General features: G+C 37.0%; 1 protein-coding gene across 6 annotated transcripts in view; it reads right to left on the bottom strand.

Annotated features, from left to right (window-relative positions):
• NCOR1 (nuclear receptor corepressor 1) overlaps positions 1–26,921 on the bottom strand; it is a 151,089-nt gene that overhangs the window by 27,711 nt on the left and 96,457 nt on the right. For 4 of the 6 annotated variants that reach the window (XM_045293367.1, XM_045293373.1, XM_045293372.1 and 1 more), the window contains 14 exons: positions 24,522–24,717; positions 18,783–18,943; positions 14,628–14,748; positions 14,430–14,531; positions 14,011–14,111; positions 11,316–11,484; positions 9,821–9,961; positions 6,059–6,142; positions 5,433–5,689; positions 4,756–5,116; positions 2,627–2,854; positions 1,370–1,579; positions 767–916; positions 315–440 (listed from right to left, as the gene is read on the bottom strand). In XM_045293367.1, coding sequence (XP_045149302.1) covers positions 315–440; positions 767–916; positions 1,370–1,579; positions 2,627–2,854; positions 4,756–5,116; positions 5,433–5,689; positions 6,059–6,142; positions 9,821–9,961; positions 11,316–11,484; positions 14,011–14,111; positions 14,430–14,531; positions 14,628–14,748; positions 18,783–18,943; positions 24,522–24,717 — 2,407 coding nt within the window. The remainder of the gene's footprint in view (positions 1–314; positions 441–766; positions 917–1,369; positions 1,580–2,626; positions 2,855–4,755; positions 5,117–5,432; positions 5,690–6,058; positions 6,143–9,820; positions 9,962–11,315; positions 11,485–14,010; positions 14,112–14,429; positions 14,532–14,627; positions 14,749–18,782; positions 18,944–24,521; positions 24,718–26,921) is intronic. The other 2 variants (XM_045293368.1, XM_045293371.1) reach the window with 1 other exon arrangement.

The raw sequence follows: 26,921 nt of genomic DNA, 5'->3' as shown, positions 1-26,921 counted from the left end.
GCAATCTCTTCTTGGCCTTTTTTATTGTGTCTTTCAAATAAGTCAAAACTTTTCACCACATTCAGATAATCATATATAGAAATCTGGCAGGATAGAAGCAGAGCTGGGAAGTGCGGACGTAGGAGTTACCTGCAAGTGTTAAGACCCCTCTGTGAGTAGAGTGCTGTTCCATGCGTGGTCTGTGTGTGGTTCGTGGCCTTTGTTGAGGCCTGACTCTGTCTTGACACATGGCTCTCACACTCAGCACAACAGCCATTCATACTAGAATACTAAGAAATATTTATAGAATAGAAGAATAAAGCCATTTCTCTAACCTGACCGAAGGTAGAGGTCTGAGGAAACTGCAGCAATTCGTTCTCGCTCCCTCTCCCTCTCCTTCTCTCGCTCTCGTTCACGCTCTCGTTCAGCACTTGCAGCTGCTGCAAGGTGTGTTGGGTGACCTACAAAACACACAAATCTGTACCTTAAAGACAACAGCATCAATCTATCAGGTTTTACATTATTAAGAGGCTAAACATTTCCAAGAAGCTCCAAACTTGGGATCTATGACAAGTGGATAGATAATGACAACTGGAACATAACCCACACTTTAAAAACATTTCTAGGGGATTTAGTGGCAGATGGTACATAGGAATGATTACTAAATGCTCAGGTAAAATCAGCAAATTAATGGGAATAGCATTTAGGGGACAAACTAAGTAAAAGACTTTAGAGGCTATGTTGCAATTACTGGTCCTATCACAGACATTTGTGAATGCACTCTTACCTGGAGACATTGAAGCCGAGTTGTATGGTCTTGGAGGGAAAGTAATCTGTGTACCAGGAATATAGGTGATTCTGTCCATGGGAGGAGTACTTGTTCCTCCTGGATGAGGCACTAAAATTGTTGGAGGCATATTGGTCAGGTCAATGATTCCTATTCAAAAGACATATATAATAAAAATATGTTAAATGTAAGTGCTATTCTAAAAACACAATGATATTTAGTGTTTTGGTTTTGTCTTATCTCTATAACATGCAAATATGGATTTGCATACAATATACCAAAAAATGTCAAGATCAACATTGCTTTGCATGATCTTTATATGTAGAGAAGGATATTAAATACTGTGCCCCATACTAGTTATTTAAATGTATAGACAGATTAAAGAAACAACTGGTAGAAACAAATATTTCAAATACTTGGCACACTTTACTCAAATGCTCAATCTCAAAACACTACCACTTGCTTTAAAGGAATAAACGTTATACCAAGAATGAAATAACCTTTATTTCTTTCCAACACTCACTCAACTTAAATATAATGCCTGAGAAACACAGGGGACACATAGTAAATCCTATGGAATCTGTGAACTACAAAGACACACACCTCTTGTTGCTGGGTAAGGAAGACCCAGTTGTTGCTCCCTTGGGGAGAGTCCTCTGGCTACATCTGGGCGCAAGTTAACTTGCATCTGCTGTGAGGTAATGTAATCATTTAAGATTGTCTGCCTTGTGTTCTCCATGGCATAAAGTTGATATTGACTTGGGTAGCCTGGAGTTGGTGAGAGCTGTCTCTGAAACAGGTAAGCAGCAGCTGCTGATTGAGAGAATGAGAAAATGCCATTTAGGTTAGGGCACATGAAATTCATTTGCTAAATGTTACCCTTCAAAAGAGACGAGAAGACCCCATCTGTAGAGGTAATGTGTACATTCATTTAGCATGGGGACTGAGAAGGCAATGAAGAATTGTGATTGAGGTATGATTAATTTTGGACTATGGTCTATCAGCAACACAACCATGTAAACTTTAATGTCTGAAGTACAGTGAAAAGGAGGAAGAAGAAAGTGAACAAAATATGGTTATTAGCATTTTTTTACCAGTAGAACAACAGCTTTAAAAAAATCATCAAAATAGTTTCACCTTTAATCTTTACCATGAAATTTTCGTAGATTTTCATCTGAAACATTCATGATTTTTTTCCCCAGCAATGGTCAATTAATAAAACTAAATGGAAATATATGTGACAAAGAAAACACTTTAACTTCACATTCCTGGGAGTGATAATAATTAGTCTATATAATGGGCTCCCAAATTTATTTGACTTATCGCCCCTTTGCAGAAAAAAATTACTCAGTGCCCCTCTGCCAATGAAAAATTATTTTACTATAGCCTATAATCCAATATAAAGTACAGGTATAATTTTGGTTTACTGATAAAAATAAGCCTGAACATATTTAATGCCTTATAACTATAGTTTATACTAAGGCAAAGATGATGTTTAATCATTGGACCTACATTTTAAGAAAACCTTGTTCTTAAGTAATTCACTTAGCTATCTACTGGTAAATAGTAATACTGAACATTAAAATGCTTGAAATATGCCTGCATTATCTAAAAACAATTCTTCAAATTAACTTTTGCATCAGCTTAACCAATACTGTCAGATAAGAGACATTTACAAATACAGGTTACTATTAACATTTTGATTCTTATATTGAGTGCTGGTAACATGGGAATGTTGTTTGTGAAAATTCATTGAGCTGCATATTAATGATATATGCAAATTTCTGCATACGGCACACTGACAGAAAGTTTCGAAAAACCCTACTTCGTTGCCATAAATTGTCCACACACTGTGCATACCGGGATCCAGAGCCCTGTGAAATGGCATTGCCGGGTCCAGGTGTGTGGGAAGATGGCTCCGATAAACCTCTCCTGTTGTGCTGCCCCTGTGATGGGGATCAAATGGACTGTGGCTCACTACAGGATCCAGCCCAGGAACTGGAGACTTGGCTGGTATACTTTCCCTTTGGGTGGGGGTAAGTGTAGATTTTCTTTCATGATTGGTAGACTTGCTAGAAGAAATTGAAACTGGAAAAAAAGAGTCAATACCACAAATCTTTAAGCAAAGGATAACATCTGTTCATCTCTCAAGCACTCAGATACTGATATGATAGTTTTGTCTTCTCCACCAAACATTTAACATTCGAGCTTGCAAAATATGCAAACGTGAAGACTAAAAGCTTTTGAGAGTGAAAGAACCACTACGACTATGGCACTTTTTAATCTGTGCTCCTCAAACGTTTTAGTCTCATATGTAGCAACTCTTAATTTTCTCTCGTTAGCTGTACTACCCATTATCTTGCTGTGTATAAGTCACGAAGTTACACTAATATTTCCTTTCCTTTGTGCTTGCCTCTAATTCCACAATGGTCTTCTCATCACTTCCCGCTGGCAAGTCCTTTTCTAAACAATGATACTCAGAGTAGTAAAACGATTCTGCTGATGCTTATCATACCTAAACAATTACTGGTCATTACCTTATTAGTATTTTTAATTAAAATGCACATAACAATATTTATCCATTTTAACATTTTATAGTGTAAAAATCAGTGACATATCATACATTCACATAATTGTTATAAGGACCTAATTAATATTTTGATAATATCAAATTTACCACAACCAAAACTCATCTACCTGTTGAGTTTCATGTTGTTTCATTACATCTTCTACCAAGCCCATTTTCTAGGATATGGACTGCCCTTCCACTCTGCAGGGTAATAATTCTCCTTAAACCACTGGAGCCAAAGGTTTTGGACTGATCATGTTTTTCCTTTTTATCCTTCCTCTGATCTATTCCTCTCCCCCAATTTCCCTAAAAATCTTGTCACTTTTATAACCTATGCCGTGAACAGCCCAGAAGTTCTCAATATATATGTATTGCAGTACAGTAATAACGGTTAAATGGCTTCATCTATAAAGAACTCAGATTGTTCCATGGACCTGGTACATTATGGATATAGCTGCCAGCAGCATAAACCACACAAAAGTATTATGTTATATGATAAAAATAACATCATACAACAATAACATCATTTATTTAGGCCTTGCTACATACTAAGCACTATTATAAGTTCTTTAACCATAATACCTCATTTATCTTCAAAACAATTAGTAGATCCTAAATATAGAAAGCTGAGGGTATCTGTTCCTGTAAAGATTTACAGCCCAGGGAGCCCTATAAGTCAGAATTAATGAGATGGTGATTGGTTTTAATATTACATTACCATTTTATAGCTTAGGAGACTATAGCACAAAAAAGTTCTGTAACTAGTCCAAGTTTAGGAAGTATGAGTAAGCATAAGTAACCCATTCAAGCCTAAGCAGTTTAGCTGTAGGCTAAACTTTCAACTACAAGACCACTAAAAAAACAGCTGTCAAAAGTGGCTAAGATCTTGTTTGATTAGCTGAAAATCACCATGGTCCTTCTAAAGCATATCTGGACTCCATTATAGTTAACACTTGATTTAAATATGAGACAGTTTACCTAAAATTATGCTTTTTCTTCATATGTATCCTTGCATAGTTCTAGCATAAAGCACAGCCTGAAAATCTTATAATTTAAAATGAATAATTTGATATTAATGCAAGGGCTGAACAATGGGCTCAAACAACTATTATGCAGACGGCCCATGACCAAGCAGTGTTTCATGCATTTGTGCATGGGGTGATTGTAAGTCGGAGCCAACCTGATGACTGTAACAACTTCCTATCACAACTGTGAGTGAGTGCAGTAAGTTAAGGCTTGGGCTGCTAATAAAAAGGTTCAAACCCACGAGCTGCTCTATGAGAGAAATAAGATACTCTTGCTTCTATAAATATCTGCAGATTTAGAATCAGCTTGAAGGCAGTGGGCTTATTTTATCTGAGTTGACAGATGAGAAAAATTCAATAAAAATTAGCAGACAAAGCCAAGAAAATGAACATACCATCGGAGGTTCTACTCATCATGGGTGAACCTCTTGACATGGTGTTTGGATAACTCACGGGTGTCCTCCGGGCACTGGTGTCATCATAAATCCCCGGGCTCAGTTGTGCTTTGGGAGCGTCATGAAGTGTTGACCTAAGAACGGAAGGGCCGGAGCTTACCACCGACGTGTGCCGGGAACGCACCGGCTCGCCTGCTTTCACATCCTCATATTTTCCCCGCTCTGTCACTTTTATGTTCTCTGGCACAATTTCCAGTGGAGGCATTCCACGGGGTAGTTTGCTAGGTCCTGTGATTAAGGATTTGACATTGTGTTTGATGGCAGATTGACCTGAGTTGCTGTCAAACTTTATTGGTGTTCCCTATAGGGAGAGAAACATACATCAGAGGCAGGCCAAGCCATCCAGATGTTTTCCATCTCGGGTGTCTTCTTGGTTCATGACACTTTGGTGTAGTAGTCTGTATTGCATATACGGCTGTTTAAATCTGAAAGTCCACTGATCCAAGTTGCATACTTAACCACATTTTATACTCTACATTACAGAATCAAGAAAAAGGAAGGCATCATAAGAACACTTTATAATTATATCACACTTTCCAAAAGGCTGCATATACATCCCAGACGGAAATGGAGTTGTTAAAACTAAAAAAAAAAAAAAGGGTCCACAAACTAGTTACCTGGGAGATGGAACCCTCAACTATTGGGCGTGTGCTCTGGGCCACTTCCGGAGTCTTTCTGCTGTCCTGAGTTAGAATGTCTTGCCGTGGAATCTCATGAATGGAACGCCCCATTTCTTTGATGGTGGTAATCCCATCATAAGGTTTTCCTTTGGTAATCGCACCTTCAAAGGCTCGTATGGGAGGGCTCTCCCTCTTAATCTGCTTGGGATATTTAAGGCCATCTTCAAAGCTTTCCGTTGTTGCTCTTGGTGTGCCTTGAAAGAGAAACCAGAAATATATTAATTAAAAATAATATCTTGGCATCTGGCAGTCCTTAATCACTTTTGTATTTGAGATCTTCAAATAGTATTTCCCAGTCATTTTATTTTTTAAAAGTGGTTTATTCATCACAATCAGAATGGCTTTCAGATCATGAAGACAACCGTATATTAAAATATTAGGCAACAATCATCTTCAAATAAACTATGTAGCTAAGAGACAGAAAAACTATAATCAAGAGTCCAATAGTTAATATTTCAAATCAAAAGCAGTATTTCCAGGCTTTAAGAATTGCAAACTAACGTCTAACTACTCTGCCAATAAGGTAATGATGATCAAATAGTCCAAATGAACAGAAAAGTTACCTTGCATGATGGAGCCAGACAGCACAGTCCTCTCTTTGAGATCTGAATGAGGGCTCCCACGAGGCAATGCTCGGCATATCAATCCTTCAGAAATAAGAAAGCAATTTATACATAATGCTTTTGTCAACTTTGATATACTAATACTGCCTTCATTAAACAAAGCCAAACCCACTGCCAGCAAGTTGATTCCGACTCCCAGGGCAAAGAACTGCCCCAGGGCTCCCCAGTCTGCTATTCTTTTTTGTTCGTCTGTCTGTGCAGGAGCAGACAGTCCTATTTTCCTTGTTGGCCTTGCGTTAGCAGACTTCTGAGGAACCACAAAGCCACCAAGACTCTCATGCATGTTTTTATCTGCCTTATTGCCTCCTAGCATTTTCTTTTATTATTTTAAGTCAAACGATACACAGCAAAAGACACATCATTTCATTCTGCTTGGATAATCTAGTGACAGTGATTACATTCACAGAGACAACTCGTGAAAAGAGCACAATGCTTTAGACCAAACTTGTTTCCTGGCTCAAAGACCACTTCAGTGGCTAGTTTTGGTTTAAGGTCTGAGGTTTGAAGATTATCTCTCAGGGTAAGAGTTCCAGAGGTTCATCTAGTCTCAACCAGACAAGCATGCCACTTCCTACTCTGATCCCTGAACGCTTCTCTTTCTAGAGTATATATTTTTTGAAGTACTTTTTCTACTGGGAAATTAAGTTTGTGAAATACTCACAGAAGGAAACCCTGAAAAACTAAGCTGGAAGTACACAACATGGCATGATACACACCTCTTAAAATGTTTGCCTAAATAGAAAATGGCTATGAAGATCAACAAAGATCAAAAGGACATAAAGTATAAAAAGAAAGTATCAGGAAAACAAGTCAAAAAGGAAAGAGCAACATTCTCAACACAAAATCTAAAACCCTAACATTCCTTAAAAATGAAGCCGTAAAAGAGGGGTCAGAAATACTGTTCGGATATAATAGGGTATTAAGAAAGGAAAATGATGAAATATTGATAGCATTGAGAGATAGCATACATGAGTTGCAAACAACCATTTGAGAGCTTTAACATTATAGTCTATACATGTGAATCAAAGGTAGAGAATAAACAATTATCCTGAAGAAACGGGAAGTTAGTTTTTAAAAATGTATTTATTTATTTTTGTTTTTAAATAGAATATCCATCACAAGGCTTTTGAAAACAAAAAGTCTTTGATCCACATTTATAATTTCATTGAGATTAAAATTAAACCGTTCGGGCAGGTTATGATTTAAGGCAAACGAGTCATCATTAACAACAAAAATAGCTGTAATTTATTGAATATATATCATCTGATCAGCACCAAAGTAAACATCTGAGGAGTAGTCTTTAATCCTCTTGCAAAGAAGGTACAAGCTTTTAATTCACAAAGGAGTCAAACACATGCCTTTGCTTTCTTCTGCACCATTTATCTGCCTCACAATAAAACGTTTTCTGAATTTTACACTCACTTAAATATGCATAATCTAGAAATAATGAGCTTTCAAAATGAGCATTCCAACAGTGATTTGTAATAAAACCAATTATGGTTTATGTTTACTTTCCACTGCTGTCATGTGACACTTGACTTATAGTTTAAATATAAATATAACTTTACATTAATAAAAATACAAATTTACCTTAATACTAAACTTATAAATATAAGCACATAGGTCTATTTCCCATCTCATATATAAATATGTACATTCCTATATTTAGACCTCTATAAATGCCCTTTGCCTCCTAGGTCTTTCCTCTATTTCCTTTGACTTTCCTCTTGTCCCACTATCATGCTCAGCCTTCATTTGGGTTTCACTAATTCCTCTCATTTACATTACCCTTGATCATGCCCTACACCAAACCTCCTACACCCTCCTCACCACCGATTTGGATCACTTGTTGTTTCCTTGTCCCTGGGTTTGTTAACACCAAATTTCCCCCCACCTTCCCCTCTCCCATGTCCCCCGGAAACATTGGTTCCGTTGTTTTCTCCTCCAGATTGTTTATCCAGGCTATCTTATTTAGACAGACCTGTGGAGATAATAACATGCACAAAAACAAGACAGAGCAAAACAAAGCAACAAAAGAAAATGAAACAACAACAAAAAACCAATGACACACAAAAGAACAACAACAAAAAAATCAAAGCCTGTAGTTAGTTCAAGGACTGTTTGTTGATCTTTAGGAGTGTTTTCCAGTCGAGTCTGATGGGGTGTCAAGCCCTGGCCCCAAAGTCTATTTTTGCATTCCCTGGGGACTTCATTGCTCTGTTCCCCTTGCTGTTTTGTAGCACGTCCTTAGTGTTTTGCCTCGGTGTGGTGGGATCAGATCGAGTGCAATTTCCACACTGTGTCTCCAGTGTTGTCCCTTGTAGGGCTATGGGTCATTGAGGGGTGTCGTGTCTCATAGTGGGGTCGGCCATAGGGTCTCTGTGGATTGGCTGCTCTGAGCAGAAATATCATCCTCAAGGCTTGGTGGGCCAGGATGTGCTCCACTCTCTCTTCCTCCCCGCTTCATTTGCTCCCGTGTGCTCTGATCAGACATGTCCCTCTCCCTGAGCTGCAGCTTCAGTGCTGTCCTCTGAAATAAACTCTTTTGGGGGAAGGGGCAGGTGTTACATAGTTGGGATTGGGGCTGGCCCCTCAGACCTCTCCACTGGTTCCCTACTCCACTCAGGTACTCCCTCAATGCAAGAACACTTTGTTCTATTAAACTGGCATTCCATGATGCTCACCTTCCCATCACGATCGCTGAAGACAAATGGGTGCATAAGCAAAGGTGGCAAAGAAAGCTGATGGTGCCCCACTATCAAAATATACAGCTTCTAGAGTCTTAAAGGTTTGAAGCCAAACAAGCGGCCATCTAGCTCAGAAGTAACAAAGCCCACATGGAAGAAGCACACCAGTCTGTGTGATCGTGAGGTGTCGAAGGGATCAGGGATCAGGCATCAAAAAATCAAATCACTATGAATGGGGGGGGGGAGGAGGTAGAGAGAATGGATTGGGGACCCAAAGCCCATTTGTAGGCAACTGGACATTCCCTTACAGAAGGGTCTCGGAGAGGAGACGAGCCAGTCAGGGTGCAGTGTAGCAATGATGAAACATACAACTTTCCTCTAGTTCCTAAATGCTTCCTCTCCCCGACTATCATGATCCCAATTGTAATTTACAAATCTGGCTAGACCAGAGGATGTACACTGGTACAAATAGGAACTGGAAACACAGGGAATCCAGGGAGGATGGTCTCTTCAGGACCAGTGCTGAGAGTGGCAATACTGGGAAGGTAGAGGGAGGGTGGGGTGGAAAGGGAAACTGATTACAAGGATCTACGTATAACCTCCTTCCTGGAGGATGGACAACAGAAAAGTTGGTGAAGAGGTTGGACAGTGTAAGATATGACAAAATAATAATTTATAAATTATCAAGGGTTCATGAGGGAGTGGGGACTGGGGAGGGAGGGGGGAAATGAGGAGCTAATGCCAAGGGCTTAAGTGAAGAGCAAATGTTTTGAAGAGTGTTGAGGGTAACTAATGTACAAATGTACTTTACAGAATTGATGTATGTATGGATTATAAGTTGTATGAGCTCCCATTAAAATGATAAAAAAGAAATACAAATTTACATATCTTGAACTATGTGTATATGCATTTCAGGTCTAAAGGCCACAAAGGTTGAATTCAACTCAATTCATCAATGCAAACTACGATACAAATTTAAAGTTATCTGAAGAGCATTCTAGAAAGAACATTTTACCTTCTAAAGGTGCTGACACAGGAGACTCCCTCATCGCCATTCCTTGTTTCATAGGCCCTTCCACAGAGTCATAGCTTCGCTTTAAACTGATTTCGTGAGCTGTCCTTGGACTCCTAGTCCCTTCTCGAGCATTCTTAATATCTGTAGAATACAGAAACAGGAACTGCTCAAGGAAAGCACAAAGCCTACATCATATAATAACGTTAATTTCAGTCAATTGTGTTAAAAGAACATTCTTTTAAAATCTACAATATACATCTGTGTACACAATAGGCATAAAACTGCTTTCATTCACTCAAATGTCTGTAGTGAGTACCTCCTGCATACCCTTGCAGATAAGAGGACCAACGTCAGTAAATGCTTCTTTCAATGAATTTACCTACTACCAGAGGATAAAAACCTGGTGGCATAAGGTTACGAACTAGACTGCTAACCTCAAGATCAGCAGTTTGAAATGACCAGTAGCTTTGCTGAAGAAAAACAAGGATTTCTAATCCTGTGAAGAGTTACAATCTCAGAAATCCACAGGGCCTTCCCTGCTCTGTGGAGTCACTGTGAGTCAGAATTGACCTAAGATGATGGTGAATTTGTTTGAGGGTCTTGTTTGTTTGTTCTAGGAATTCAATGGGCAATTACTATATAGTACAATAAGGACAATAAAAATAAATGTTTAACATGCTATGACAATGGTGGAAAGGAAAACCTAACACTTGAAGGTTCCGATAGACAAAACAACAACTCACGGACAATGAGTTGATTCCAACTCATAGTGATCCGACTGGACTGGGTAGAATTGTCCCTGTGAGATTCTGAGACTGTTTTTTCTTTCTTTTGAGACTGTAATGCTTTGTGGAAGTAGAAAGTCCTATCTATCTCCTGCAGAGTGGCTCAGGCCATACTAATGCCTTCTCACACTAGGTCGTACTAATGCCTAAACCATTCTTATAAAAAATGCTACTGGGAAAATATTACTTAACATATTTAAGATGTTTCATAAAGACATATATTAAAATAGTTTTGCTGAAAAATTTAAGTCCAATATTCTTTCCAAGATTTTATTTTTATCTACTCCCTCATTTTTAATTCATAAAATTTAAAGCCCTTTAAAGTACTTCTGTTAGGTTCAACAGAGTCTCTTCCTAAGCCAAATTGACCAGTAGAGTGGTAATGTTAGTTAACACCTTATAATGGGCTCCACACAGTATTAACCTGCACTAACCATCTCAGTTAATTTTTCACAGAAATTTCATGAGCTATGTAATATCATTAACTCCATTTTATTTATAAGTCTACTTAAAAGATGCTAGAAACGTTAAAACAAAAAGGACAAAAGGAAACATGAAAACCACTATGCACTTTGCATCGGGTGCTATGTGTACCTGATTCTACAAAGAAGAAATCTGGGCTCAGGAAAGGTTTAAGTTGACACCCCCAAGACAAGTATCTGGGAGAACTGGAACCTATGTTTTGGAGACTATATACACGCAGTACTTACTATCATATGACAAAATGTGTCCACTTTTGCCTTCATAAATGACATGGCCTTTAGATGCAGCTTCCTCTCTGCCTTTCTCAGGACTGCTCTCTTCAATAGGCATTCTAGAGATGGATCCCTTTACCAAGGCCTCACTTGGCATGCCAGCCTGGGACAGAGCAGGAGTGCCCTGCCATCAAATGAAACGAAAGCACCAGAAAAGTCACTCAAGCTTAGAGGAAATGGAAACCCAGAGAATTTAACCTAGTACACTGAGAACCACCAGATCAATCCATACCTTCAAAGAAGAGAGTCCCAGCGCGTGAGAAGAAATCAGATACAAGGTTTAAAAAAAAATAAATCAATCCTATACCTCTGTCACTGAACTCTGTCACATAAAACATCTTGAAATGGTGATAGATATGTCAGCTAAATCAGCTTTGTTTCACAGTTCAAAAGGAGAAGTTCTTATTAAAGTTAATACTTATCAACACGGAAAACAAACTAACTCTGGTTTATTTTGTTATAGTTGCTGGCTTTTTCCCCCTTAGTTTTTATTATGTTTTCCAGTATATGAAATCCAGGATGGCTATATCTATACAGATAGTGACTGGAATAGTAGCTTACTGGGGTTATGAGATGGGAGGTTGGCGTGAAATGGGAAGTTAGTAGCAATGAGTCAAAGAAGGAAGAAAATGGTCTGTAAATGATTTTGGTAATGGTTACACACCTCTTTTATATGACTAGCTATTGAAGTATATGATATGGAAATTATGTCAATAAAACCATTTTTAAATAAACTTGTCTTCATATCTAAAATCATGCAAATAAAGCCTTCATATAGCTTTTAATAAAAACAAAACATAATAAAGTTTTAAATTTAAACTAGTACAACCTTCTCTCGTCGTGTGATGAGAAGGAAAAAAGTATCTCAGTTAGACCTCTGGTCTTCAATAAGAGGAGACAAAGAAAATCTAAGGATGCCTCTGCTCTGGGACACTGACTCAAATTGTGACACATCACCCAGTTGCCATGGCCAGTAGTCTTCTGAGTTACTAATGACCATGGTTCTCTTCCCTCTTCTCTAAGTAGGAACCCTTCCTTTGAAGGAAAATTTTTGAACAATTAATGTACATCAGCTTCTGAAAGTGAGCTGTTCACGTTGAAATGGGAGATGAAGGCCAAGAGACTGACCCTGTCACAATGCACTCTGGGGACCCACCCCTAACACACTAGTGGGCATAATCTGAAACCAGGAAAAGCCCAAAGCAATCCATCTACTTGTCCAATCGTTAAGCTAACTTGGTGTTAAACATCTACATCCTTAACCCTGTTAACTGTGCTTGTGCCATGTGGACATATGGATCTAAAATTAGGCAGATAAAGCTCAGCCTCATTAGACCAACTTCATAGTCATCTACACACAAGTAGGTATATAATGCATTAGGACAAACAGTGATTTTTCTTCTGTCTATATTAAAGTGTTGGCTTTTTCTGAAAATTGTTATCAGTGAAAAGTAAATTGATCAAATATGGAAATAGGTATTTGAGAAGTCAGTCTGTAACTTTCTGGATTAGTATATGCCATATATTCTGTTACTCCACATCTGATGAAATAATTAACTGGGAACTTTATTAAAATTGATCAATAGGTAGCAGGTGGGAATTAAAATTTCTCTATTATAACAAGCTCTCAAGGTCAGCAAGGTACAATTGATGTATGGAATGTTAAAAGAGCCCCCAATAAAAGGATTTTTAAAATAAATAAAGGGTAAGGGGGTCTCAAAGATATCAAATCCAATGGGAAAATTACAGACTGCTGAGCACCACAGGGTTTTAGAATTAGAAAGCCGGTGGGATCTGAAATTTTACATTTTCAGTAACTTCTCAGTTGATACAACTGCTGCTATCTGGAGAATCATACTTTGAGAATGGTAGTGAAAGAATTAAGGAATATGAGTAGAATAGAAAACTTGTAACAAAGACAAGATGCAAAAGTAGGGGATTCTGTTTACAACCACTTCCCCAAATAGACTTTTACTCCTCCTAGCATACAGAAATAGAAGGTGAAAGCAGTTTTGCATTTCACATTAAAATTAATACCCGAGGGGGGGGGGTATATTTATTAACATAAATAAAAATTGGTTATTTACTTAGGCCCTAGTTGGAAGAAGACAGTTTTGTACTTCTGGCAATATTATCTATATTTCCTAGTTTAGGGTCAGATTCTAACAAGAGAATCTACGAGGGTGCTTCAGAATGTTTGTGGAGAATTCCCGTACCTTTTAATCCATCTTTCCATGAATGTTTTAGAAAAACCTTCACATATAATGAGGTTACAGACCTGCCTCTCCAAAAGGCACAAAAGCAAGCAAATAATTTATAATGATTTTCTTCACTATTTTGATTTAAGTTAAACATGTGGTACAAGTTTTGTCAGGAACACGGTGAGAACTGGATGAATCAGAATCTATTTCTTCTGCCAATTTGTAAATAAGGGACCTTTCCAAATGAACCATAGTTTAAATGGTATAGCACGTGATCAAAGAACTACATTAATATTTTCTGTAGCTAGTTTTGGATCTGGTATTTATTATTACTGTGAACCAGTTACATAACCTAGAATTAGAGACAAAATAATACTGCTGGGACAGTCAAAACTTTAAAGATTTCTAATTAGTTCATGTTTAATGAATGAGAAATGACCATCACTAACCTGAGTGATTGAGCCCCGCAGAGAGGGGATACTTTCCACTGAGATTTTACTGGTCGGGGTTCCTCGAGTTATACTTCCATCTTGGATGGCGCTAGTGGTACCTGCATTAAAAGAAAATTAACAAATTACACTCTCCCAGCCTGGCCCCACCCCACCCCAAAAAAGGCCTTTGAGAGAGGTGAAGAGAACATCAGAAAAACAATTTTGTTTTATTGAAATATACTAAAATATTATTGTACTCATTTAAAAGGACTACTAAAATATGGGATTTCAAAGTTTTGAAAACACTTCTGTATGGTAAGAAACTTATATTTAGAATTTAGAGATCTACCTTAAAAACTTATCAAAACGTATTAAAGACGTATTTGAACAAATCTAAAAGTGAAAATGTATCATTTTTGCCAAATAGCATAGTTTACCTCTGACCACACCTTCATGCTGAGCCCTGACCAGTAAACCCTCTGGTTGTGAGTTCTGGCTTCGGGGAGAAAATTCTTCTTGCTTGATGTAGGGCACAGTAGCTATGGACCAGAGAGCAAAACAGGAAGTTATCAAGCACTGAATTACTGTTGGCAGTGCTACAGATGCAGATGCACAGTCGGATTGAAATCACTGACCTGGTTTGGAAGATTCCTGTTGCCGAGGCAGCCCAAGAGAAATAGACCCCACTGAAGGCTTAGCTGTTTCTTGAGTGTAGGGAGCCTGGTTGTGAGAGGTTAAATAAGTGCCAGGTGTTCCCTAAAATTAATTTTAAAGCACTAATTAAACACTGTTTTTTCACAAAGCGAATTATAAAGTTAATCGTGTTTACACAAATCTGTTTCTAAAATAAGTAACACCCACTGCGCCTTCAAAAATTAAAAAAAAACCCAACAGTATCTGTAAAGCAAGAAAATTCTCGTCATGGGTTGCTTGAATTAAAAACAAAACAAAAACATTAAGAGAAGCAGAGTCTTCTGAAATGTAACATGCCTGAATTAGATAACTAAACATGGCTAAAAGGCCTAACTTCACGTAGTATATACCTTAACCACACAGTTATGGCAGAGTAACATCAGTGAAAGTGTCAAAAACTTCCCAAAACTATAAAACAACAAAAAAGACCGGCCCTTCAAAAAGAATCCGTTTCTTCAGAGCTCTACAACTTCCAGCTCCAATCTAACTCAACAATAGACCTAAAACACAACAGTCTGCAGTCGTGTGTGAACCAGCAGCCTGGCAGTCAACGGAGGTGCAAAAGTCTTTAAAATTCCTAATTTCCAAATAAAAATCATTAGTTGACCTGTCTGTTGGTGGGAGACATTTACAAGATTATCTTTATTTAACCTGACAATGCCAAAAACTTCTTTGGGGGTGGAGGATGAGGGGTGGGCATAATTAGAAGTAAATGATTAGTCTCTTGCATTAAAAAGAAAAAGCTGAGGAAGAGATAGTTACCAAAAAACCAAACTCTCTGCCATGCAGTTGGTTCTAATTCACAGTGGCCCTATAGGATAGAGCGGAGCTGACTCGTTTGGGTTCTGAGATTGTATATATAGGAGCAGATGGCCTCATCTTTCTTGCGTGGGTGTGAACTGCTGTCTATGCCAACAGGGGGGCTTTAAAAAGCTCCCACACGTTTATGGGTATGTAAAGGGCTATGGATATAATCAGGAAGGAAGTAGGGAAGTCTTCACCTCTGGCTGACCTTGGCCTCTGTGCAGGTAGGAAATGAAAACTAGATCATAATTGTCTACTGCCTGGTTAAGTGCTGAAGGCATGCTCCTCTGAAAAGACTAAGCACCTTATTGGTTCCAAGTGTCTACAAAACTCTATCTATAACCATTAACTGCCCACTTAGTTAACTGTAAACACTGCAGTCAGCACACACAACAAAAAAGTTTGCTGAATTAGTTTAAAAACAAAAACCATGAGCATCCAAGCAACAACAAAAATAGCAAAAGCAACAAACTCAGGGGGAGGAGGGGGATCTGATTTGCCACATTATATTAAATAGTCACTTTTCACCCCCAAATCCCAAGACATGAAAATAAATAAAACCGTATGATTCTGATCCAGGAAAAGAAAAAAATGTAGTGGCCAGAAACTATCTCTGAGGATGCTAGACATTGGACTTACCAGTCAAAGACTTAATATAAAACTAGTTGTTTTAAATATATGCAAAGAAATATAGGACATATGTCTAAGGAATAAAGAAACATATGAAAATGCAGCCTCGCTGAATAGAAACCTCATATTAAGAAATTATTTTTTAAAAATAGCTAGAAATTCAGGAGTTGAAAAATACAGAAGATAAGACCATCGAGAGCGGCGTCCTCAACCTTCCTCATGCCGCGACCCCTGTCATACAGTTCCTCATGCTGTGCTGGTCCCCCAACCAGAAAATGATTTTCGTTGCTACTTCATAACTGTAATTTTGCTGTTATGAATCAGGCGACCTCTGTGAAAGGGTTGTTCGACCCCAAAGGGGTTGCAACTCACAGGTTGAGAACCGCTGATCTATGAAAAGCATAATACTGACCATGAATAGCGTAACATTGAATAACTTTCTCCTAAGATCAGCATTAAGACTAGGATATTTGCATTCATTACTACTATCCAACATTACACTAATAGATCAGTTGTAATTAGAAAAAGAAATAAAAGACACAAGATTCAAAAAGACATAAAACTGCCTTTATTTGCAAATGGCATATATAGATAGAAAATTGTAAGAAATATACACTCAAAAAAAGAGTACTAGAACTAATTAGAGAATGTCACAGAAGAAAAATATATAAATATCAACTATATTTTTATATACTATCGAAAATGGAGGAAAGAAATTTAGATACCCATTGGAATACACTAGAAACATCAAGTCCCAGAAATAAATCTAATAAAAATATACAAGACTTCTGTAATGGAAACGATAAAACACTGCTGGAAAAATTAAAGACAAATAAGTGGAAAAATATAAATGTCCACGAACTAAGACTTGGTATTGTTAAGGTATCCATTCCTAAACAAAGTTGATTTGTAGATTCATGCCACTCAAAATTTCAGAAATTTTTGTATAAATTGACAAACTGATTTATAAAATTTACATGAAAATGAAAAGGCAGAATAGCCTAAACAATCTCCAAAAAGCAAAATCCTGGAGTATTACACCACAAGATTCCAATACTTAGCAAAGAGAGAGAGAGGGCAATCATGCCTGTGATGCTGACAAAGAACAAACATCTATGCAAATAACATGTGCCTTCTACATGTGTTCATTAAACACACTCCTCCAGTAAGGCACTTTTGTAAGCATGCTAACTTATATGTAAAAAAATGAGCACAACATGTTTACAAAAATACCTCATTTGGAGAGGGCATGATTGGCAAACTAACTATAGGCACCAATTATTTGTGTAAAACTATGGTATTATCAATATTAAAAAATGCAAAAAAAGATACCAACATACACAAAATAATTTTGACAGACACGAACACAATGAAATAGAAGAAAGAAAAAGGCTTTGCTACCAATATTGCAATGCTGCTGGAAATGAAACACATATGGAAAAATGAATATTGATCCCTACCTCACACTGTACATAAAAACTAATTTGAGATAGTCAAAAGACCTACGCATAAAAGTAAAAATTACAAGAAGGTAGAAGAAAACAAATATTCACAACCTTTGAAGAGGTAAAGACTTTCTTAGAGAAAAAGAACTAATCATGGAAGGGAAGGAGGGAGGAGGTCTGATATATAAACTTCAACAAATTTAAAACTTCTGTTCAACAGAACAAAGAGCACTGGTGGTGGTGGTGGTGGTGGTGGTGGAGTGGGTTACTTATTGAGTCCCTAAGTACACAACTGGTGATTTCAACCCATAAGTGGCCCGAGGGAGAAAGTTGAGGCTGTGTGCTCTGGTAACAGTAAAAGAAGGCCCAAAGAACAGTTCTATGAGGAAAAGAGGAAACATTTATCCACAAGGACTCTTGTACAAGAACGGTCATAGCAACTTTATTCTCAGCAGTAAAAAATCTTGAAACAACTCAGGCTTCTAGAAACAGAAAAATGGATAAACACACTGGCATGTTCAACACGAATTATTATTCAGCAATAAAAGGAAACCACTGATTTTACAAAAGCCTGGACAAATCCCCCAAAATCAGTATGTTCAACCGAGCAAGACAAAAAAGAGCATAACCACAAAGTATGATTCTAGTATGTGAAGTTCTAGAAAAGGCAAAATTAATCTACAATAATAAAAAGTAGAAGAGCCGTTACTTCAAACTATGGGAAGGGAGATTTCTTGGAAAGGAATATGTCCAACTTGATAGATGTACACATTCATCAAAACTAACTACTAAGATGAGGCCATATCTCAATAAATTTAAACAATACAGCTAGAAGAGAAAAGCCAGGCTAAATAGCGCTTCCCTATACACCAATCATCACAATTTGCTATTTAGAGTTTTTATAGTGATCAGTAAATACCCTAATAACTGAAAATATGTTATTTGAAATTATACTGCTACTAGCTTTAAGGCTTATCTATACTTTAAATTAACCCAGGTGGAGTGGTTTGGTCACTCAATCCGAGCACATAACTTTCACAAAGATCCAATACAGGTATAAAGTATAGTGATTGCTGTATTTTCTGGCCACTATTTCTAGAAGTTTCATGTTTTTATAGATTATTAATTATTATAAACTATGACAAATAAGTGAGCAGGGAAAAGTTTTATCAAAGCAATCACCAGAAAATCTAGGGTGAACAGAAGAAAGCCTTGTACCTGTGAAATGGAGCCTCCCATTAGAAAAGACGGTTTTTCTGAAGCCACCGTGGTTTTGGATGATGGGATGAGAGGAGGTGGCGGCCTAGTTGGTCGGGTTGTCGGAAGCCGAACCCCTTCGGGAAGATTAGTAATCACTTGATGTGGAGCAGACTGGAGGACTTTTAAAGGGAAAATTAGATGATTTAAAGTCAATTTCCTGTTTATAACATTCTGCCTATTTCAGTAATTCCTAAAACTGTTAAATCACAATATAAATGCAAGATAAAACCAAGGATGAAATTTTCAATTTTAAATTCCACTTGCATACTTACATCACATATTTTAAGTCACAAATGGCACTTGTGAGAACAAAATAATGAACTCCCTATCAAACCAGAGCTCTCAAGTCAATGCTCTTTCCGAACGAATTCTGCTTACTATCCGCCAGCTTCAGTATCAAATGCTTTCTTACTCTTGTAAATCATCTCTTTGGACCTTACAATGGAGGAGCAGAAGAGCGGCACTGATATTTTGTAGAATGTACAGACATCACTTAAAGCTTCTTTATTTACATCGTGCTTAACTTTGACAAATATTTACTGATTCTGGCTCTCATAAAACGCTTGACTTTCTGAGAAGCTTGGGTGGGGATCTCAAGATTTCCACAAAGTACAAGTACTATTAATAGAAAAATCCGTCAATGTCACAATAAAAGTGTGTGAACACAATATTTCCCCGAGGAATCTCAACTGAATACAACTGATAATGGAATGCAGAGAACAAAGTCATTTTGAAACAGGAAGAACATGTCCTGAAACAGTAGTTCATTTATGAGTTTAAAAAACCCAGTGCTAACATCTGGGTGGATGGCCAGCAGCCACTGTGCAGAGGAAGAATGTTTGCCTGGCGAGACACTATAGCGGCTGCACTCATACCAGGCTGTGGAGCAGCTTCACTGACTTCTCTACACGGCGAGGCTGACCTGGCCGCAGCACTGTGCATCTGTGCTCCCTTTCTCGAGCACGTCTGACCTCAGCATAAGGCATAGAGGTGACCGATTTTCCTAAGACAGTTAAAGTTATCAAAGTAAGGGAAGAACCCCAAATGAAAACAGTAAGTGTGACAGGAGCAAGCCCACACCATACAGGGGCAGATCCATCTCTATATTAAACTGCAGATTTAAAATTTTTATGGGGAGAAAATCCACCCACAGTGATCTAATTTTTTTTAAATTTATGAACCATCACTATCATCTAAGAGAATCCTCAAAAATTAAAATGGCATGTTTTTCTCTTTAAAGGACAAAGAACTTCTCTTTCCTATTATAAAGCAAAAGCATAAAAGTATTTTCACATGTACAAAATCATAACAGGCAAGCATCAGATTACCAAGCAATTCTATGAATGCAAGTATGGCCTGAATCAGAGGTCAGAGCTCCGAGAACGTCAAATCTCTTATAATGAGTATGATCAAGCCTATAGGCTCCCAGAAGTAAATGTAACCACCACCCCCTCAAAAACAGAACAAAACAAAGAAGAAAGCCTTTAAGAAACTAATCCACAAAACCTACACAAACTTACAAAACTATGAACGTTGTTGAAGTAATGCTAACATGAATTACTTACCATTTGAACTACTTCTAAGGAAAGTGTGAAGATATTTTAAACAATTAAGGGGCATGCCAAAGATGCAGAGTTATATTTAGGCTTAAAAAAAAACAAAATAAAACTGACACATTGTAGCGCTTTTAGATTATGAAAAAAGTATAAACAGAAAAGTATAAAAATTATCTGTGACCCTAATTACTTAAGAGATTTGGGGGCCATTTTTAACATCTACAAGAACAAATTCCCATTCGTTTTCTTAATTCTTTTATGTGTTTTCTATACTCAGTTTTAAACATTTATTCTTCTAGATAAATTTCAAAGGATAGTCATTTTATTCAACACTTTATTTTAAAACAAAGTGCCATTGGGTATTTCATTGCACTCAATTAAAATTATTAATAAATACAAGAGATTTGACATCTTATAATAAAGAATTTTCCAACTGAGGAACCTAATTTTATACATAAATGATCTTTAAAATTGTTAAAAGTTGCTCCTAGGTATTTTATGTTTTATTGCTAGGAAAATCAACTTTTTTCTGTTAAGGGCCACCCAGTGCATTTTTGAATCCTGGCAACATTGTGTGACAGGGCAGAATTGCCCCCTTCAGGTTTCTTGTCTGCAGCCTTTAGGAAAGCATATTGCTGGGTCTTTCTCCTATGGAAGCACTCACTAGGTTTGAACCACCAACATTACACCACCACTACCCCCAACTCACCCCCACCACTACCCAGCACAGGTATTTATGAGGGGAACAGGTTTTTGCATACAGCTTTGTTTCTGAGACATTTAATGAACTTTCTTTTTAGCTCAGATAATAAATCTCTTCAGATAGTTGGACTTTATTCCTTTTCTTTGTTGTTTCTGTATTAAAAAAGGGTGCACCATCCTGATAATTACTTATCAAAGGAAGGTCTCTAACATTGTACTGTAAATGTAAGGTTTCATAATTGCCTTCATGTAGGAACTCGTTATTGTAAAGCATGAAAGTTCTTCTGTTGTAAAATTGTAGTATTTAGTTTTGTTGTAATCACTGTGCATTATATGAATTGATTCTTCAGAAACCAATGATTATTAATTCAAATTTAGAGAAAACTAAGGTTCAGAAAGAAAAAAAATCACACCTATTTTTCCCACCAAACTCACAGCATCAGGGATTTAAAAATGGTGAGGGTAAGTAACAGGCGACAGGGGGAGGTGGGGGGTGGGGGGGAGTGTGCATGTCATAGTAAGAGCCAGAGCTCTAAAAGGTAGTGCAACACATCTCCCTGGAGGGCTGGGTACGACTTTTCAGATGCCTCTAAGTTATCTATTATGATGATGGTATGCTTTTTCTTTCTTTGACATATTCTTACAAATAATTCAATTATTAAATACCCTAATACTGATCAACCATATTTCTGAAATAAATCAACTTTAAAAGGCTTTTTTTTTTTTCTTTTCTAGAAAATTTATCCTGGAACTATATTATAACTAAGTGCCCAATTATTTTTTCTATTTCCATTAAGTTTATTATGTAGAAAAATTCATTTTGTCACACACACACACGTAAATGTAGATGTTTCCAAACACAGCAAATTAAGTCACCAACCACAGTCAGAAAAACCATCAAAGGAACAAAAGAAACAGAGGGCACCCACCACAGGCAAAATTCAACTGCACTGAGATACTCAATTCTTATTTTAATTGCATAGGGTTTGTTAAACAGCACTGGAATTTTAATTCTCTCTTATACATATCTAAGGTTGGATTTTTCACTGTAGGAAGAGAAGCTTGGAAGCATTATTACAGGAAATTAAAGACTCATTCTCTAGATGGTCTTTTTCTAGCAGGTGGAGGAGACGCTGTAAGCTAAGATAGTATTTGCTCCTTACACAAGAGAAGATGAACGCAGCACACTCCTGGGCAGCAGGTGCTGTGATTGCTTTCTAAATGAGGCTCCGAAGGGAAAACAACAAAGCCACTGCCAGAATCAGGAGGGCTAACTGCTGTGTCCGGTTCACAAAGGGCATGGGAAAACGGAATTAAAAGGTTAATGGGGGAATTTTCCTTTGAGTTGTTTGAAACTCCTCGTGTATAGCAGTAGTTAAAGTGTTTGGCTACAAGTCAAAAGGTTAGTGTTTCCAACCCACGAACGACTCCGCAGGAGAAAGATATAGCAGTCTACTACCTTAAGGAACTTAGAAACTATGCGGGCACAACAGAAATGGGTTTGGTATACGACATTCTTTCTCTGACAGTCTACATACTAGTCTATGATGTTGCATTTAAAACATTTTCTTCCCACAAGCAATTTAGCTGCAAATACCTGAAGGTTATTTAGGAGATCATCCAATACACTGAACACAGTGGGATAGCTATCAACTCAGGAGAGAGCTGTTACATAAACAACTGGATGAATGTACTAGGTATATTAGCTAAAACAAGATCTCATGTTGAAATAAAGTGTAAACAAAAGCCTTACTTTGTAGTCTCCTCGAACCAAATTATTAATATAGTTGGTTTTGTTTTAAAAATTATGATACCACTTAGATCTAAACCACATAGATTACTGTGACTGATCACATAGAAACAAATAATTCACAGCTTAGAGGCTCAGAACTTTGGGCTAAACCTGGTTCAGTCACACGAGCTCAAAAATAAAACCCATTTTAAAAGCATAAGAAGAAAAGATACTTGGGTTCTAAAATAATATGATCTCCAGGATAAAGATTGTGGGTTTTTATAATGGCCCATATATTACTGAGTATTGTTATACTTGTTTAGACTTCAACAAACGATTCATTTGGTGAATTCATTTTGTCTTAGTTGTACTTCCTCCATACAAGTTTTTTTCAAAATCATTCTTATAATGAATAGAACCTGACTTTTAAGTTATCATATAATTTCTTTATTTTTATTTCTTGTTTGTCATCATTCAACAAATATTCATTGAGCATGTATCATGAGCCAAGCCTTGCTCTACCACATTTTTACTAGCAAAAGATTCATGCTTAAAATATTACTAAGGTTATTCTTGAAATCAAATATACAAGGTTCTATGTTTTGTGTAACTATTAACTCACTTTTTGTGTCATTTGGGCATGGGAAAGGGGATCAGCAGAATCAATTAAGTACCACAGTTACAGTACTATATCACATAACCTTTGATATGTATGGCATTCCAAAGCGAATGCTGTTGTTACTGTTACTTGCCATCAAATCAATTGAGACTCACAGTGAACTGCTCCATGGGGTTTGAAAGACTGTGCCATTTTAAAAGCAGAGCAACTGTTCTATGTTCCAAGGTACCCCAGGATGGTTCCAACTACTAAATTTTTGATAATAGCAGAGTGCCACCCAGGAACTACCTAAAGCTAATAGCTCTGTAAGGTACTAGAGTCTTCTAAATCATTATAAAAACTAAATCATAACCATAGAAGATGTTAGCAATTACATTCTCAGCATATCATATCATACAGTTAGTTTATAAGTTCTACAGAACCCATGTGTCATTTCTTAACCACATCAAGATTTATTAAAATTGAAAAAGAGAGTTCTTTTAAAACAAAACACTAAAACGTGTATTAACTCAAATCTATTACTTGATAACAGTGACACCATAATGACAGAAGGTATTTTATTTTACCTATTCTGCACTGAACCATGTATTATATAATGACAGTTTCTTTTTTAGCTTTCCAACTCTGCACAGTAAGCTTTGAATTACATATAAATATTCCTATTTTACTGATGAGGAACCTAATGCTCAGAAAGGTTAAGTGGCTTGCCTATAGCCACAGAGACAGGAGATGACAGTTGAGTCACAGTCTGATGAGTAATATCCACTACACAATGCTGTCTCGCCATATCAGAGAATTTGAATATTGTGCTTGATTTAGATAAGGAAAGCAATCGTCCCTTACTCTGAGCATAAAGCATGTACTTTATAAACCCTTCTGGCAGAAAGATGACTACCGGGAAAATCATACTAAGGAGAATTTTAATATGTATTGCCATCCTTTAGTGTTCAATAATATTGCATTCCTTAATAGCTTAAGTGAGAACAATTTGAGACTATACTTTTTAGCAGCTTATCAATTGATTTATTTCAATAATTTACAAAACACAGGACTCTAGCTTTGTTTCCCTCAAGAAACTTTCTCCATACCTTCCCACTCTCTGTTTGGACTCTTGGATGTGCCACATGGGCTTGTAGAACTTCTGCATTCCAAATCTATCTGTTCTTGCCTCTGTCGCTGTTCCTCTAGAAGCGCCGACTCATGCATGGCTTTAATATGCCGCTGGTACAGAGCATAGCCACTCACTGGAGTTCCGATGGGTATATTACATGGGGTACAGGAAACCTACAAGAGAAGGGGAAAAATTCTAAGTATGACAACGACTAAGCAGTCACTGCTACTGCTGCAAGTACGGGTAGAGTAATTTTCTCCAATTTATATCGAAGTATTAATCTTCAAAAACGCATCTTAAAATATCAGTCATTTACTTTACCACTAATGAGCAGTTTTAATAAAAATAAATCAAATTCCAACTTGAAACACTGCTGTCCTAATCTAACTAACCATGGCCAAGTTTCTTGCAGCCCTAGGTCTCACCCCTTCTTTCTATGTCCTCTAACCAGCCAATCACAACCATGTTGTGGATTTAAATGTGATCTCTACCTTAATGACCCCAAAATTGCCATTTCTAGGACTTTTCCTCCAGGTTTCATACGCACATATAACAATTCCACATAGGTATATCAAAGAATCTCAAAACTAATATTTAAAGCATGGTTTTTAACTTTGTACAATCATTTGTTCCCTTCGATGCTTCTCGTAGGAAATGTAACCCCAACTGTTTAAGCCAGAAACTTGTTGATCATCTTTGACGATTCAGTCTCCTCTCCCTTCCATAAACAATTCACGTCTGCTCTTTAGGACAGAAATAAGCTGTTACTTCCTTGAATAGATGGCCATTGCTAACCATCCCATAAAATATGGTGTCTTGTCTCCCATTCTCCTTCTCTGAAGCTCCTTCATTTCCTTCACAGTACTTAGTAAGTACCACATGGTTTACAAGTATATTTCTCTATCTCCTAGCTCAATGAAAGAATTAAAGCTATTTAGAAGTTATTGCATAAATAAGTATGAACTAAGATAATTCATACTCCATGTAAACAAAATAATTGTGACAAGCATATAAAGAGAATTCTTTAGAACATGTTACATAAAGTTGGCTTTTTCATTGATCCTAACTCCACAATAGTTAATTTTTGTTTGTTTTATTTGCAACTATACTTTGACTTATATGTAAAACATGGCTTTCTTTTTCCAGATATAAACCAATTTGGTCCAGCCAAAGGTTACATCCTGTGTACACTCTTCTCTTAGTTTACCATTAAGAAGAAAGCACTCCCTCCTCTGAATCATTCATAGAACGTTAGTATTTACTTCTCTACTAGAACATCACATCTTAAATTTTATTATCATTTTTTATATGTCTTATTACACAGACAAATTCTATGAAGACAGAGATCCACAATGTTGTCTTTGCTGGGCAGACAATGAATGTCTGCTTCCATACATCAATCATTGAAAATTTATTTAATGATTATTTTGTATGCCATAAGCACACACTTTGCAATTTTTACTAATTACCACGAGATTGGAAATACATCTTTATATCCTCTAAAACAAAGCGAGACTTAAAACATAACTTAATATAAAAGCAATACTCAAGATTGCAACTGAGTATCAAAATCAAAAGGAGACAAACTTTTAGAAAATATTCTGGTAAAAATGAAATAAATCTCGATTTGCTATTATAAACTGAAGTTAGTAATAATCTCAAATTCGTTTTAAGAATTCAAAATCTAATTATATAGCTATTAACTACTGTTTTATAACTACAAATATAGTTATAAACAAACCAGAAATTATTAATTTCCTTACACAAAATTCATCATGATAATCAATCCAATTATAACAATCTGAAAACTCAATAGACTAACTACATTAACTAACTTTGGTTATGTAAATGAGTTCTTCCACAGAGTCATTTTTACATTTTTCCCATTTTCTCTCCTCCATTTGGCCTCATACTCCATTACCCCAGCCCAACACAGAAACAGTCAGCTCTCATAGTTACAGTTTCAGAATCCACAGATTCAGCCAACTGCTTATCAAAAATATTGTGGGGTGAAAAACTGAATTCTACAACCAGTTCAGTAATTAAACAAGCCCTCACTGGCTAAGAGGGAACAGAAAGCATTATTGACCTAATAGTTATATTAGGCATTAAAAGCAATCCAGAGATGATTTTGAGTGTCCAGAAATACGTAGATTGGTTATATATAAACAATATGCCATTTCACATAAAGGCTTGAGCATCCATGAATATCTGTGGGATCCTGAGACCAATCCCCATGGATACAAGCATGGCAAAGACCACTGCCACCACCAGCACCACCCCCCACTTACACACACACACACAAGCATGGCAAAGACCACTGTCACCACCAGCACCACCCCCCACTTACACACACACACACACACACACACACACA

This window comes from Echinops telfairi, unplaced genomic scaffold, assembly GCF_000313985.2.
Source record: "Echinops telfairi isolate 266 unplaced genomic scaffold, ASM31398v2 ScPeMD7_2010;HRSCAF=2546, whole genome shotgun sequence".
Classification (NCBI taxonomy): Eukaryota; Metazoa; Chordata; class Mammalia; order Afrosoricida; family Tenrecidae; genus Echinops; species Echinops telfairi.
The sequence above is the reverse complement of the archived record's forward strand: the minus strand, read 5'-3'. Positions and strand labels throughout refer to the sequence as shown.